Here is a 15,741-nt window from a genome sequence, read left to right on the forward strand (position 1 = left end):
CCATTATGGCTTTACTAGTATATCATGCCCTTTTCTTTCTCAACTGCTTAAAGTTAGAATCCTAAGTACCAACTTTCAGTGGACTGAATAATGTTTTCTTTGGTTGATTATGAACCTCATTTCAATTCCTCCAAGTTTCCAATTTAAACAAAAAATATTCTAAATTTAGCATGTATTATATTCAAAGCAGGCAGATCTGGCTTTCTATTTTTCCTTTGAATTAAATTTAAAAATTCTCTGTCATAGCCTATACGACTTCTCTGATGTCCCCACTACCTCTCTCTCTAACCTCAAAGACTACTACTCTTGTGTTCACAAGCTGCAGCCATGTGGGATGTTTCTTCCCATGACTGACTTAGAGCTCTTTCCTGCCATAGCACAAGCTCTCTCCCCACTCTTGCCGCTCAGACCTCCTCAGGACTTAGTATTTTGTACATAATTACTTATTTATTGCTCACTTGTTCATGGAATATCTCCCTCACTAGAATGAAAGCTCGATGACACACAGATACTGGGTTTTTATCCCTATTCTACAGACCCATGACTTCACATAATGCCTAGCTAGTGAACAGCAACTCAATATTTGTTGAATGATGGAATGATAACATCTGAGTGTACACATCTTATGCTATACTTTAAGCTTTTCAGACTGCTCCTCATTGTGTGAGGACTCAGTAACAGGGAAGACCCAAGAGTAACCTCCTAGACCTTCATAAATGAAGAAAAGGGATGGAGAGCCTAGAGGAAATGATATTACAGGAAGGAAAAAATCTGCTTCTTGTATCCATTTATTCTTTTTATTTCCCTTCTTTTTCCACTTATTTCATACATTTATTGAGAAGGTAAGGTTATGTGTTAGAAGGGAAAAAGGAATATTTAGGAGTATATTAAGAACTTTCTTCAGAATTGCTCTAGAAGCCAGGTAAAAAGTATGGCCCTAGATCCAGATAGTGTTAAGTTTTCAATGGCTCATCACATAAACTTAGCCATCAGGTTAAATCAAATTAAAAGTAGGTATGTCACAGCTTTTTCCTTGCTAATAGGCAACAAGTGGAAGTTAAGACAACAGGAGAGCAAAGGTTGGTGGGAGAATCCCTGGAGGATGCCAATTTCACAGCCACAGAAGGGAAACACAGCTTTCACGTCTAGCTTCCATTACCACTGAAGTCCTTCTCTTTGAATTCCACGGACCATAGTTGCATGGCAAGTTCTGAAGACATCACTTGCAACAAGAAACTAAACCTTGTGGGGAGTTCTAATTCTATTCCAGTGAAACTGCATCTAGGCTCTTTTTCCTAACCTAGCATGTGCACATTTTTTAACTTTATAGTAATCTAACAACGGTGAAACTATTTAAGTTTCCTTGATTTAAACTGCATCATTCCTCTAATGCTAAAGAGTGAATGGGCTCTAACCAGTTTGGCTCAGTGGATAGACTCTATCCGATAGAGCGTCGGCCTGCGGACTGAAGGGTCCCGGGTTCAATTCCGGTCAAGGGCATGTACCTTGGTTGCGGGCACATCCCCTGTAGGGGGTGTGCAGGAGGCAGCTAATCAATGTTTCTCTCTCAACGATGTTTCTAACTCTCTATCCCTCTCCCTTCCTCTCTGTAAAAAATCAATAAAATATATATTTTAGAGAGTGAACGAGCAGTTCATCAACTGTACCTCCATGATTTCATCCAGTGCAGACTTCTTTTTCTTCTTTTCTTTTGATTGAGCTGAGCTATGGGAAGGTTCTTTCCGTTTCACTGATGCTGTGGCCTCTATTACCTTCAATGCACTTGGTCCCAAAGAACTGACAAGAAGAACCGTGCTTGTTAACAAAATCTATACACAGAGAAAGACTTTAGAATGTGCAGAATAAATAACAGAAGAAATCTGTTACATAATCTCTATATATAAAGAGCCAGGGGCCGTCACATCCAAAACAACCAAACGGACAGCCGAACAGGCTGAGTGGGGCGAAAAGGCCGGCAGGGGGGTTAGTGAGGGAAGACCAAACAACTGAACAGCAGGCTGTGAGCGGCGACCAGGATGGCAGGGGGGTTAGTGAGGGACGACCAAACGACCGAACAGCAGGCTGCATGGGGCAACCAGGCAGGCAGGGAGGGCAGTGAGGGATGACCAGGCCAGCAGAGGGGGGCAGTGAGGGGTGACCAGGCTGGCAGCGGGGGCAGTTGGGGGGCGACCAGGCCAGCAGGGGGGCGGGGGCAGTTAGGGGCAATCAGGTTGGCAGGCAGAGGAGGTTAAGGGTGGCAGGGGTGCCAGTTAGGGGCGATTAGGCAGGCAGGCAGGTGAGCAGTTAGGAGCCAGTGGTCCTGGATTGTAAGAGGGATCCCTGAGAGGGTGCAGGCTGGGCTGAGGGGGGAACCCCCCCCCCCCCCCCCCCCCGTGCACAGATTTCATGCATCGGGCCTCTAGTTCATTTATAACAGATCAGTGGAAGCAATGAAGGAGTCATCTGCATCCCTTACAGGACTAGGCACCAGGAGAACATGTAACCCTTTCCTGTCTTTATCTCCTGCTACCTTCTCCTCACCCCTTCAGCAATTGTCAATATAACCAAAATAGCAGAGTGATGACAGCACTGGCTTCAGTGTTAGGCAGATCAGGGTTTGAGGCTATTACTCCTAGAACTTTGAGTAATGAACTTTTCTAAGCCTGTTCCTCATCTATAAATGGGGATAATAATGTGACCCAACTCTGAGCTCAATTGCAAGGATTAAATGTTTGTAAAATGACTGCTAGAAGTCTAACACATTATTGTCAGCTCTATTTTTTAAAGCAAAGGTCTTAACACGTCACTTAAATATTTTTTTTTATTGCCTGACCTCCTAGTTGACAGTGTAAATTCTAATTTTTTTTAATGCTGATATAAAATTGTCATCACTGACTCCAGAGTACTAGCTCTGCCTTTTATGCTCACTGGCCATTGTAAACAATTTGCTATTAACTGAGCCATGCATGCCTTTGCAAATTTTCACATGCCTCTCTTATACCAACAATAATCTCTTCATTTTTCTCCATTTGTTAAAATTCTTTGAGATCCATTATTCATGAGGTTTCCTGAATTGTCATTTTTTGAAATGCCATAGCACTTTATGGTATACATCCCACTCCACCATGTATTATAATCATTTGTACATATGACCCCTCGTTCATAGTAGGGAGGAACCATATGTATAAATTTTCCCCCCTGTAATGCAGCAGTAACTATGATGTGACTCATATAAGATAGGTGCTCAATTAAGTTTTGCTGACTAAATGAATCTTACCAGTCTAATTCTTTAATATGTCCTATTTACAAAAGATGAAACAGATAAATATTTGCACAAAGCTATGGTGGAGATAATAAGTGTGATGGCTAAAAAGTATAATAGAATTATTTCCCATCATTTGTTTTATTTTTAAAAAATTTAAAGCATTTAAAGACAGCATTAGAACATTCTTTTAAGAGGGAAACAGAGGAAGATCTCTCACACACCCAGAAGGTGACATGAAGATAAAGCAAAGAGAAATTTAAAGACTCTGGTCATGAAGACAAGAGGGATGAAGCCACAAGCCAAAGAACAAAAGTAGCCACCAGAAGCTGATTCCCCTCCAGGGCACCTGGGGGAGCACAGCCCTGCAGATACCTTGATTTCAGAATTCTGACCTTCAGAGAAAAGAGATTTCCACTGTTTCAAGCCACCTAGTTTGTGGTAATTTATTACCACAGTCATAGAAAACTAATATAAGGGTGATGAATTTGGGCACCACTGGGATCAACCTTTACCTTCATCTACACTTAGGTATAACAAATAATAAACGAGAATGGAGAAAAATACAGAAGGGTCCAAAACCACGTGACATGTATGTTATGATATATTCAAGTCTTTCTTCCAGGTCATATCAATATTTTAAAAAGAATTTTCAGATGTATCATATACAGAACTCAACCAACTTCTTCATGATACCTAATGCAGGTGTTAATTCTGAAATATTTTGATTAAAGCTAAGACATTTGGCAAGCCATTCTGAAGCAGGTGTACATTGCTGACTCAGCCAGTCCATTTCCCTCAATTCTCCTAGCCACTTTACTCATGCCAAGTAGGCACTAGCCTATAAATTAACGCCACTCTTCCCCCAAAAGACTGAGAGCCTTAAAAACACAACATGTAAAATACAGTTTAAAACTAACTCCACATATATCCTGGTACCTTCCTGAACATCTTCTCTTATATTTAGCTTATTAACCTCTTTAACCAAACTGAATGCATTGCATATCACAAATAGTGGTATTTGGTAAAAGAATATATAACTAGAAAAGAATATGAAAAGTGAGAAGGCCTTAACCAGTTTGGCTCAGTGGATAGAGTGTTGGCCTGCGGACTGAAGGGTCCCAGGTTCAATTTCGGTCAAGGGCATGTACCTTGGTTGCGGGCACATCCCCAGGAGGGGGTGTGCAGGAGGCAGCTAATCGATGTTTCTCTCTCATCGATGTTTCTAACTCTCTATCCCTCTCCCTTCCTCTCTGTAAAAAAATCAGTAAAATATATATTTTTTTTAAAAAGTGAGAAGTACCTGACTACACGCTATATCAGAGTTTGGCAAACTACAGCCTGAGGACCAAATCCAGCCTGCAGCCTACTTTTACAAATACGATGTTACTGGAACACAGCATTCTCAATTGTTTACATACTGCCTATGTTTGACAGCAGAGTTAAATGGTTGTGGCAAAGACATATATGACCAACAGTGACTAAAGTATTCACTATGTGGCCCTTTGCAGAAAAGTTTGTGGACTCCTGCCTGTACTATGCCATTTAGAAGAGAAGGCAACTCTTACTGAGTGACCACTAGGGCAGTTATACAGTACTAGGTGGTGGTACCAGGGAGATGGCTCAATAACTTAGCCTCTATTTTCAGAAAATTGTAATGCAGCAGGTAAAGCAAAAAATGTATACCCTTGGTAACATTTAAACTTGCTAAGTGGACTATGAGAGAAAAATAAACAATACTGCAGTAGCAGAGGAACCATTAAGTGGGGGAGGATGCATGGAGAAGTAATAGTTTATCCATGTGAAGCCTTTAGTCAAAAGAACCCTTTCCTCAAAAGACAGTCATCTTATGACAGGCAAGTAAGAAAAAAAAACAAAAAACAGCTGCTAATCCCCCCAACACACACACACACACACACACACACACACACACCCCAACCGTCAAACAAAAAACAAAAAGTACAACCAGACAAAAATAATTCACAATACTGCAGTTTTACTTTTTTTTTAATACTGCAGCTTTTAAATTGCAGTCATCAATATTTCACAGAAATTCTCAATTTATAAGATACCTGTTCATGCAGCTCACCTTGACTTGGAAGATGTTGCTGTCGAACTACTTGCTCCTTTATTCAAATTAAATGCCACTAGGAGAAAAATTGGTATTCCATATTTCAGGAAAATGATAATAAAAATGATCAGATAAGATGCCACATATATCCACATATAAATTCACGGGCATTTTGTTTTCGTTGTTTTCCATGGGCATTTTGAATAAATGAGAGCTGGAATGCTCCCATCCAGAGGTCATAAATTCCTGTATAACATGCTGGATGGATGCTCACAGGGCTGGGAAAGACCTTCGTGATCGAGCGCTGTAGCAGACAGTCTGCACTGCCTTTCTACTCCTCTGCCCCCACACCCCTCACTAATAGAAATTCAATTTTGTTTAGGCGCCCATACCTCTCAAACATGGCTCAAAGGCTGCAATGATCTGAATGTTTGTATCTCCCAAAATTCATACCTGAATTAGCTGAAAACGTAATGCCCAAGGCATCAGGATTACAAGGTGGGACCCTTGCGGGGTGATTAGTAAGGTTCTTTTGTTCTAAATAAATCAAAACAGTCCCATTCCCTTCCCCGTGACTGTTCTTGAGGTGGACATGTGACCAATGACATCAAAAAGAAGTCCACTGGCGGGAGGAGTATCTGCTCCTAAGGAACTCCTGGAGAGATGCTCTGTCTGTCATCCTCGGGACAATGCTGAGTCCGCACATGACGGCTGGAAGTGCCAGCAGCCACCTCGTGTCCAGCTGCTGGTAGTTCAGCATCCTGAACTACCCTACCTGGAACTCTTGGCATGGCAAAATAGTTCCTTATTGTTTAGGCTAATTTGTTATTTGCCAGTTTTGTTTTTATTTGTAGCTGAGGGCATCCCACCCAATTCATCAGCAATTCCTTTTTATTTTATCGATGAGAACAACGCAATCCTGACAGATTGCATCTTGCTTCCAAACATGCCAACTTTTAGCAGAACCAATACAAAAGCATCCACATTAATAAAAGAAAAAGAAGTAAGATTACCTTTCTCTTCATCATTTTCTCTGCTTAATTCTGTAAAAACAGGGGCTTCCTTGGGGAGAAAAAAAAAATTTGAAGGTTGGTTTACAGAGCATTTACTATCAATATTCAATACTCCTGTATTAGTACTTGCTACCTATGCTGCAATGTAGCTCTAAGACACAACTCTAACATGATTAAGATCCTAATTAAGAAATTATATGTATTGTAAATATTCTCCAATTGAGAATTATTTTATAGGATTTTTTTATCTTTTGTTCTCTGTTGTATACCCCATGCCTAGAAGAGTGCCTGGCACATAGGCGGTACTCAATAAATATTTTTGAAATCAATGCGTTCATCTACTTATTTTAACCCCTGAACCATCACCATGCCTGCCCTCCCTCCCCCATTTACTCGGGTGTTGCCCATTACTTAAGACTTCTCAACCCAGGAATTGTGTCTACCCTCAAATATTTTATGTCCTCCCCAGGCTGGAGCAAGCTCTGGCCCCCTACTCTCCCGCAGTTTATCTCCAGCCCTGCATTAATTACAACCAGGAGAAATTATCTGCTTATTTCTTTCTCCTTAACTATTGCCTCTCTTGAGAGCTACAAACACTGAGGTTTAGAAGATTATACAATTACTTAAGATTGTGAAGTCAGTAAGTCAGGAATTGATCCAGGTTTGTCTCAACTCCAAAACCTGGGCTTTTACACTCAGCCATGCTCTTTCTCCTCCTAGTTAAGGCACAATACCTACAAAACTCAATTCAATACTTAACAAAATACTTAACAAAACAAGCAATTTTGCTTCTTTGGCTGTCTTTCAATTGCCTCTCCCAATAATATTGTGCCCACCTGTTCTTTCCCTTCCAGACCTCTTCTCACTTGTTCTTCAATAAATTTAGCAGTTTTTTCTTCATCATCAAGGTCCTGCTTCTTCTTTTTCTCTAGTTCCAGTTGCCGGCGGATAGTTTCCGGGTCCCTGTCTATATACTGAATATACCAGCCTTTAGGTGTCTCATCCACTTTGCACAAGCCTTAAAAAAACACACAGACATCATAAATTTGTACATAATCAAAGCTGAAGGTAAATATAAATGTTCTATCTTTGCATTCTTTACACTTCATTCAAATATAGAAATTCATGTAGTACATGAATTTTCCATATTTATAGTTAACAGGAATAGTCTCTGTCTTTGAACATAAAAATTACTATTCTGATTTTTAGCCACCAAGGTTGAGGAAACATATTTTAACAAGGAAAACACATGAAAGAAGTATTATCTTGCTTGGTAATTAATCAACTGTGTGTGTCTAACAACCAATGCGTACATGATATTTTGCTAATGTAACTAAGTAGAAATTATTCCCCTAAAATGGAATAAAACAGCACACTGAATAAGTAAAACATTGAATAAGTAGTACACTGACACAAAAATTTCCTTCTCTTTTCTTCTCCCCAACTTTTCATCCTATAAGATTAAAAATGAATAAAGCAATACATTTTAAAAATCTCCTTAAGAGGGGTAAGAAGTTTCTTAAAGTGAAATGAATATGGGGGCAAAAATGGAAGAGGATTGATAATGATACTTAATCTAAATGAGAAGTTGCTGCCCTAACCGGTTTGGCTCAGTGGATAGAGCGTCGGCCTTCGGACTGAAGGGTCCCAGGTTCGATTACGGTCAAGGGCATGTACCTTGGTTGCGGGCACATCCCCAGTAGGGGATGTGCAGGAGGCAGCTAATCGATGTTTCTCTCTCATCGATGTTTCTGATTCTCTATCCCTCTCCCTTCCTGTCTGTAAAAAAAAATCAATAAAATATATTTTAAAAAGTAAAATAAAATAAATGAGAAGTTGCTTCAGTGATAAACTTGGCACTGTCAAAAGAGCGATTCCAGACATTTACATTTAATTGTACTACACAAAATCAACCCTGGAATATTATGCTCCTCTCCCCATTTTGTTTTTTAATCCTCACCCAAGGATATGTCTTTCATTGATTCTAGAGAAAAAGGAAAAGAGAGAGAGAAACATCGATGTGAGAGAGAAATATTAGTTGCCTCCATTACTTGCCCTGACCTGAATTGAACCCTCGACCCGGATTGAACCCTGGAACTGGAATTGAACCCTCAACCCTTAACTGTATGGGACGATGCTCTAACCAACTGAGCTACATCAGCTAGGACTCCACAGTTTTTTGTTTTGTTCTATTTGTTTTAAAATTTTTTGTATGTTTTTATTGATTTGAGAGAGAGAGAGTGAGGAAGGGAGGAGAGAGAGAAACATCAACGTGAGAGAGAAACATCATATGCACCCTGACTGGGGATTGAATCTGCACTCTGGGAATGTGCCCTGACCGGGAATCAAACCCACGACCTTTCGGTGAATGGGATGAGATTCCAACCGAGCCACACCAGCCAGGGTCCACAGTTTTTAAATTACCTCACTCATCCTCTTTCCAATAAATTTACATAGAAACTATGACACATACACTCTCTCTCCCTGAAATGGAGCCACGTAACTATTATTCAAATATGTCTCATTCTTACCTTCTCTGCCCAGCCACTTGGTAAAGTCAGTCAGAGTTTCCCACTGAGTGGCATTCATGTGGATGTGCTCTCGGTGGCTGATATACTCATTATAAACAATGTTGTTGTGAACTCTCTTAGTGCCTAAGAACAAAATGTGAAACTGTTGATCCTGAGCAGGTTATAGACCAGAAAGTTTTCTGTGCACAATACATAAAATGCTTACCAAAGCGTCTCCTGAGAAGTTCTAGAAAGTCATTTCGGAATTCCCTAATTAAGAAAGAAAGGAAAGCATTAAGATAACTTCTATAAATATATAACATTATCTTCCTGAAATTTAAGCCATTGTACAGTTTGATTCTCAAATGATGTATGAAACATTTGATGAATATTTGTTATGAATCTTTCAAAACTGAACAAGGAAAGAATCCCCAAAGATTACAGCTTTCAAGAATTAAAGTTAGAAGTCAGTTCAGTTAAAACTTTCTGTGTTGGCAAAACAGTTGCAGCAAAAGTGACTACACATTTTTGGGGAGGGTCCTTCGTGAAGTCTCTTAGCACTATTGACTGTGGCATAACAACCCTTTCCTACTGATGCTAACAAAACTGCCCTTATTTCACAAGAAACTGGCACTCAGTGTGTCCCTCTGCACTGAGCTCACTGTGTTAAGTGCTAGATAAACATAGGTGAATAAAACATGAATCTTCAACTAGATTGTAATCTAGCAGACCCAATCATAACAAAAGTCAAATTGAAAAAGAGATGTAAAAAAATGTCATAGGAAGAATTAAAGGAGATACCCAGAGGTGCCTAGAGGTGATTTGTAATATGGGTGGTGAAGTGTAAATAGGATTTTTACAGGTGAAGAAGAGAAGGCCATGCCCAGCTGGCACAGAGACATGAAAGATGAAAGATTCACATGTTTGAGAAATGATGATCGAATTCCGCTAACATTGAAGACAGATAAAAATGAGTGTGAGAGGGTAGAATAGAATAACAAGGAGAAGATGTACCTAGTAGCCGGACTATAATTTTTGAAGTACCTTGATGGTCATGCTAAAGAGGTTGGGTTTATGCAGACAATAGAAAAGCATGAAATAATTTACTTAACTAATTTGTGACAATCTGTGGTTTCGAAAATAATGCTGTTGGAGTGCACACAATAATAGTTCTCACAGTGTGGTCCCTAGACCAACAGCATCAACGTCACCTGGGCACCTGGGCACGTTACAGAAATGCAATGTCTACAGCCCCATCCCAGATCTACTGAGTCGGAAAGTGGGTGTGGGTCTGCCATTCTGTCTTCACAAGTCCTCAAGGTGATTCTGATCAGGCACTGGTTTGTGAACCACAGGCAGAGAACAGGTACTAGTGCAAGAGGAACAGAAGTTGCAGGTTGGGAAACCAGTGAGGAAGTCACTGAAATCTTTTAGGTGGAGACACTGAGGATGATTACTGTGACTGTGAGAATACAAAGACATAGGTTTAAAGGACATTGTAGGGGAGAATCCACATGAAGGTATTTCCAGAGGATGCTGGATGCAGCTTGGCAGTCTGCATAGGCCGTTTTTTAGCCAGCAAAGGATAACCAGGTGTGGTGGGGAGAATCCTATGTTCAGCTTTAGAAATGTTGACTCTGAGATGGCCCTCAGAAATATAGATTAGAATTGCCCAGAAAAAAAAAACACAAAGGAACTATAACTCAAGATAGATGTTATGAATGAACATCCAGACTTAGGAATTTATGTTTATCCAATCATAAAGGTAACAGAAGAGTAATGTAACTCATGGAGACTGTAGAGCGGGGTGAAAAGAAACCAAGCAGGACCTGAAGGACTTCTACATTTGAGGAGCTGGGAGAGGAAGAGAAGTTAATGAAGAAAGTGAGCAGAGGGAGTGGTAGGAGGAAAACCAAGGAAGAAGGTAAATCAGAGAGGTGTTTCAATTGAGAGTTAAGATTTAATCCATTGAAGAAAGATAAGGGAAAAGGAAGATGGAAAAAGGCACGAGTGACTCTTTAGGAGTCTGACAGAGGCGGAAGGCAGCTACAGTGGATGGAGGGAATAGGAAGGAGGTGGCAAGGAAAGCACTGAGTGTAGATGGCACTTGCCAGAATGGTATTTCCCGAAGTGCACCACAAGTACCCAGGTGGCATTCAAGATGGTCCTAAGATCAAAAGGTCTAGAACTTTAGAAAAAAAGAGATGGAGAGAAGCAAGACTAAATATTATTAATAATTAATAGCTAATATTATTGAGTACTGGTACTCTTCTAAATAGTTTATAAATATTACTCATATAGCCTCATATAAACCCTATGAAGAAGAGACAATACCTGGAAGAGGGTACTATTTTTAGTCCCATTTTAGAGATAAGATTAAAGCCCAGAAAAACTTAAGTAATTCACCCAGTCACAAAGCTCATGAGTGGATTTAAAGGACTTAAAGTCAGGCAATCTGACTCCAGAGCTGTGCTCTTAGCCACACTTACTTTAAAAGAAAAGATAGTTTTGTTTGTTTGAAGTGAAAAGAAGGAAAAACTGAATTGTGAGGAATTTTTTAAAATAATTTCATACTATGACAAATTGTACAAGGAAGACAGAAACTGAGTACAAATACAATATAGCTATCATGTTAATATGTAAGGATAAACAGAGCCTCCCGTACATAAAATATTAAGCATCTATGAAATGTCCAACTGAATGAGGCTTATGAGATAAGAATGTCTTTGAGTTACTTACTCTGAAAAATAATCCATAAACTGCTGAGGATTTTCTGAAGCCAGCAATAGTTGTCTCTGATGAGATTCGGACATACAATGACACTTAAAGCCATTCTACAAAAATGTAAAGGGAGTAATTAAATTGTGATTTAGGTCATCATAATGGGGCCTAAGTAGAAGTATTTAATTAAACTCTAAAAAGTTGCTCTTTGATGATAAACTGTAAAAAGTAATAAAATCACTAGCCAAATTACCAAGCTGAGTTTTGCAACCCTGCTAATCAAAGAATAATTCCAAATATTAAAGAGACAAAAAAATAGTGCTTTAGAAAACATTAGTAAGAAACACTTCTACGTACAGTAACATAGGAATTTCATTTTTTGTGTGTGTCAATTTAACAAATTACTGTTGAGTACCTATTGCACACAGAGTGTTATACAAGTGCTTTGAGGAATATAATGAAATAAAATGGGTCATTAATTTCCAGTAAGGACACTATTTTTCACTCTCTTTTCTGTACTTTGGCTATTACCCAAAATACACTGTTGCATATTACATAAACCTTATGTTAAGCATATTAATCTATATCTGCTCAGATGGTTATAAAAACACTAGAGGCCCAGTGCATGGATTCGTGCACATTGAAAGGACATTAATTAGACGGTGGCAGGCAGGACTGGGCCAGATAGGCCGGACACTCCCTGGAGCCAACCTCCCATGGTCCCTCCCCTGCTGGCTGCACCTGGTGCAGCGCCGGGGCTTGTAGGGCATCTGCAGTGTGAGTGGGGTCTCTTTGGCAGGTGGGGTCCCTTGGCCTGGCCTGTGGGGATCAAGCCGAAACCGGCAGTCCGACATCCCCAAGGGGTCCCAGAGTGCGAGAGGGCATTCTACAAAGTTGCTATCACTTGGCAGTTCCTGCGTTGAGTGTTTGCCCCCTAGTGGTCAGTGCGTGTCATAACTACCGGTCGGATGGTTGGACGGTCGCTTAGGCTTTTACATATATAGATACATTTGGACTTTGTATCTATTCTACTTAGCATTTGAACCTGATTCTTCACTAGTAATAGAAATGAAAAATGTGCCTCTCCTCCTGTAACCCCCACCTCAGTGAATAGGACGTATCACACCCAAGTCAAGACCAAGGCCAGCATTCTAGTGTCCTTCTCTTTCATCCTACATTCCATAAATCACTGAGCCCAGTCAGCTTTCTTAGTAACTCTTATCCAGTCCCTCTGCTCAATCCCATTGCCATTGTCCTGATTTCAACACTAAATCTTGATTAGGGTAGTTTCAAGAAAACCCAAGGGAGTGGATGGGCAGGAATGGAATACTCTGGACCTGACCTTTCTCCCCCTCAATCTTCCAATACTGAAAGACAGAAGACAGAGGCGGAAACTTATTAGGGTCAACTTCTCCTCCCCCAGGCTGTCCTCCCAGGTAGGGAAGAGAAATAAACAGATCTGGGGGCAAACAGGCCAGAACCACCACAAATGCCTCAGCAGCGGTTCTCAACCTGTGGGTCGCGAACAATGAAAATACATCCTGCATATCAGATATTTACATTTTGATTCGTAACAGTAGCAAAATTACAGTTATGAAGTAGCAACGAAAATAACTTTATGGTTGGGGATCACCACAACATGAGGAACTGTATTAAAGGGCATTAGGAAGGCTGAGAACCACTTCAAGGAAAGTATTAAGCATTTACTTTCCTTTTCCCATTGGAACTATATTTTAGGATAACATTTGAAGATAACTGAATAGCCCTGGCTGATGAGAAAGGCTCATTTTTACAAATGAGTAGCAGCCAATAACAAATGTAGAAAGAATTAGACAAATAACCACTCTGCAACTCCTAATGAAATAACTGACTCAGGCAAAGATACTAAAACACACAGGTGAAAGGAAAACTAGATATATGGTCATGATTCCAAAGTATCACCTTACTAGTTACATGCTCCTGCAAGAGGGAAAATATTACTTTCTAACATTACTTTACAGGCTGTCATCTTTACATAATCATCTTAGCACTACTAGACATATGGGCTTCCTTATGTGATGCAATATGAAATATACAGAATCACCTATCAAGTATTTGTCCCAAAATGTTTCAGCTGAACCTAATCAAGTCTTTAGATAGCAACAATTACAAGAGTCAGAGAAAGAAGGTAAAGACAATTAAAGGAAACAATTTAACATATCCAAAAAGTGTCAATGTTCTGATAACTGACTGACCTAGTATCTTCAAGTCAATGATAAGAAAAAAAGTAGGAGAGTGGAAGGAAAGGGTGGAAGTGTGTTCTACTCTAATTTGAGTATTTAGGGAGAATTGAAAGTCCTAATAACCTGGAGTATAGAGATTTTGAGGGCAGTGAAAGCACTCAGTGTGATATCACACTGGTGGATACGTGTCATTAGACATTTGTCCATACCCATAGAATGTCCAATACCAACAGTGAACACTAATGTAAACTATGGATTTTGGTGATAATGACATGTCAATGTAAAACTGCTTGAAAAATAAATTTTATTTTTTTTAAGCCCTAAAAACCAAATCCAATTCATAGCTTTTGATTTGATCTTATTGTTTTTTAAATTGCTTTAAAAGCAATTGGGGGAACAACTGAGAAAATGTGAGTTTGTAGTGTGTATTAGATGACATGAAAGAATTTCTATTAATTTTGTTATGTGTGATGACATATATTGTGGCTCTGTGGAAAAATATCCTGATATTTTAGAAATGCATTTTAAGTATTTAGAGGTGAAATATCCTGAAGTTTGTACATTACTATAAAACATTTCAGAAAAAAGTAAATATGACAAAATACTTAAAATGTTAAATCTGAGTAATGAATATATGGATGTTCAATGTACTAGTCTCTAGTTTTCTGTGTGAGAATTTCACCTTGACTCAATTAGAAAGAACTAAAGAGAAATGAAAAGAAATAACAGTATCAATGTTATTCAACATGAGTCCCACTAAAATAACTCATCCCTCACACAGAACTGTCTAGCGTTCACCCATCCTTACCCAATTAAATCTCCAGAGAAAAATATGATCACATCACTAGCCTGTTCTCAGTTCTTCAAGGCGATTCATTCATCACCCATCTCAAGGGAAAAAATGTAAACTCCATTGCACAGCACACAAAGCTTTTCAAGATCTGACCAAAGATGACCCCCCGTCCCCAGAGTCACTTTAAACATATTTCACTCACTTAAAATTCACAACAATCTTACAAGTAGGTATAGCTATCGTTCCCATTTTACAGATAAGTAAACAGGCAGAGAGAATGTAAGTTACTTGCCCAAGGCCACACAGCAATTAAGTGGTGCGGCAAGGCTTCATAATTCTGACAGTCTGACCCCGGTCCACACCTCAACCACAATAATCTCCCGGCCCGAGCACATGGTAGCTGCTCAGCAAATTATTGTTGGATGAGTAGTGTGCAAGAACTTATTTCTTCTTTTTCATCTGATCCTGAAAAGAGGGGTGAATCCTAACAATTCTGTTTCTCTTAAGAGCCAGGGCAAGTCAGAGATGACTGTTATTGTTATTACCTAGGCGCCTGGCATTTAATTATTCAAGCCTTGAGTGGGATCACTTCTACCAGAGCTGCAAAATCTTTTCTTATTTCGCATTTCTTTGGGGGGCAGATTGGGAAGAAAGAGGCTTCCAGACTATTGGTTCCCACCAGGACGGGAGCTGCAGGGAAAGGTCCCTACTGTGTTGACTAGCTGACTCGCCCCGTACAGACCCCAGGACGAGATCCACGCCTTCACCTTCAGCATCGGGGGCTTGAGCCCGGGTTTCCAGCTGGACAAGGGAGAGGACGGGGCATGGGGCCAACCCGGGGCCGCTTACCTCGTCCCGGCACTGCTTCTGGCACATCTGGCAATACCAGCGCAGCTTCTGAAGGCCCTTGGATTTGATCCTGTTGGCAATGGCCTTCGGGGTAAGAAAATCTGACTTCCCCATCGCGACCACCGCAGCAACCTCTCTCCGGAACCCAGCGCCCAGACAACCGGAAGCGGAATCGAGCTGATAGGAGTGGGCGGGACAAATACCAGCTCCGAGCCGGAGGAAGGCGGGGCCTCGGAAGGCTGGGCCCTAAAGCTCGCGAGGTTTACCTCGGTTTGGCGTCAGGAAGCGAGACTGGAGCAG

The 15,741-nt window shown here is 40.3% G+C and overlaps 1 protein-coding gene across 1 annotated transcript in view; it reads right to left on the reverse strand.

The window, feature by feature from the left end:
- Positions 1-15,596, reverse strand: part of KIN (Kin17 DNA and RNA binding protein) — a 31,240-nt gene extending 15,644 nt beyond the window's left edge. The window contains exons 1-8 of the mRNA XM_070408806.1: positions 15,442-15,596; positions 11,596-11,690; positions 9,083-9,126; positions 8,878-9,000; positions 7,183-7,364; positions 6,347-6,395; positions 5,352-5,409; positions 1,668-1,797 (exon numbers count right to left, since the gene is read on the reverse strand). Of these exons, the coding sequence (XP_070264907.1) occupies positions 1,668-1,797; positions 5,352-5,409; positions 6,347-6,395; positions 7,183-7,364; positions 8,878-9,000; positions 9,083-9,126; positions 11,596-11,690; positions 15,442-15,555 (795 nt within the window). The 5' untranslated portion in view covers positions 15,556-15,596. The remainder of the gene's footprint in view (positions 1-1,667; positions 1,798-5,351; positions 5,410-6,346; positions 6,396-7,182; positions 7,365-8,877; positions 9,001-9,082; positions 9,127-11,595; positions 11,691-15,441) is intronic.
- Positions 15,597-15,741: the final 145 nt, after the last annotated feature.

Source organism: Myotis yumanensis, unplaced genomic scaffold, assembly GCF_028538775.1.
Source record: "Myotis yumanensis isolate MYYU_CA2020_CCGP unplaced genomic scaffold, mMyoYum1.0.hap1 SCAF_1, whole genome shotgun sequence".
NCBI lineage: Eukaryota > Metazoa > Chordata > Mammalia > Chiroptera > Vespertilionidae > Myotis > Myotis yumanensis.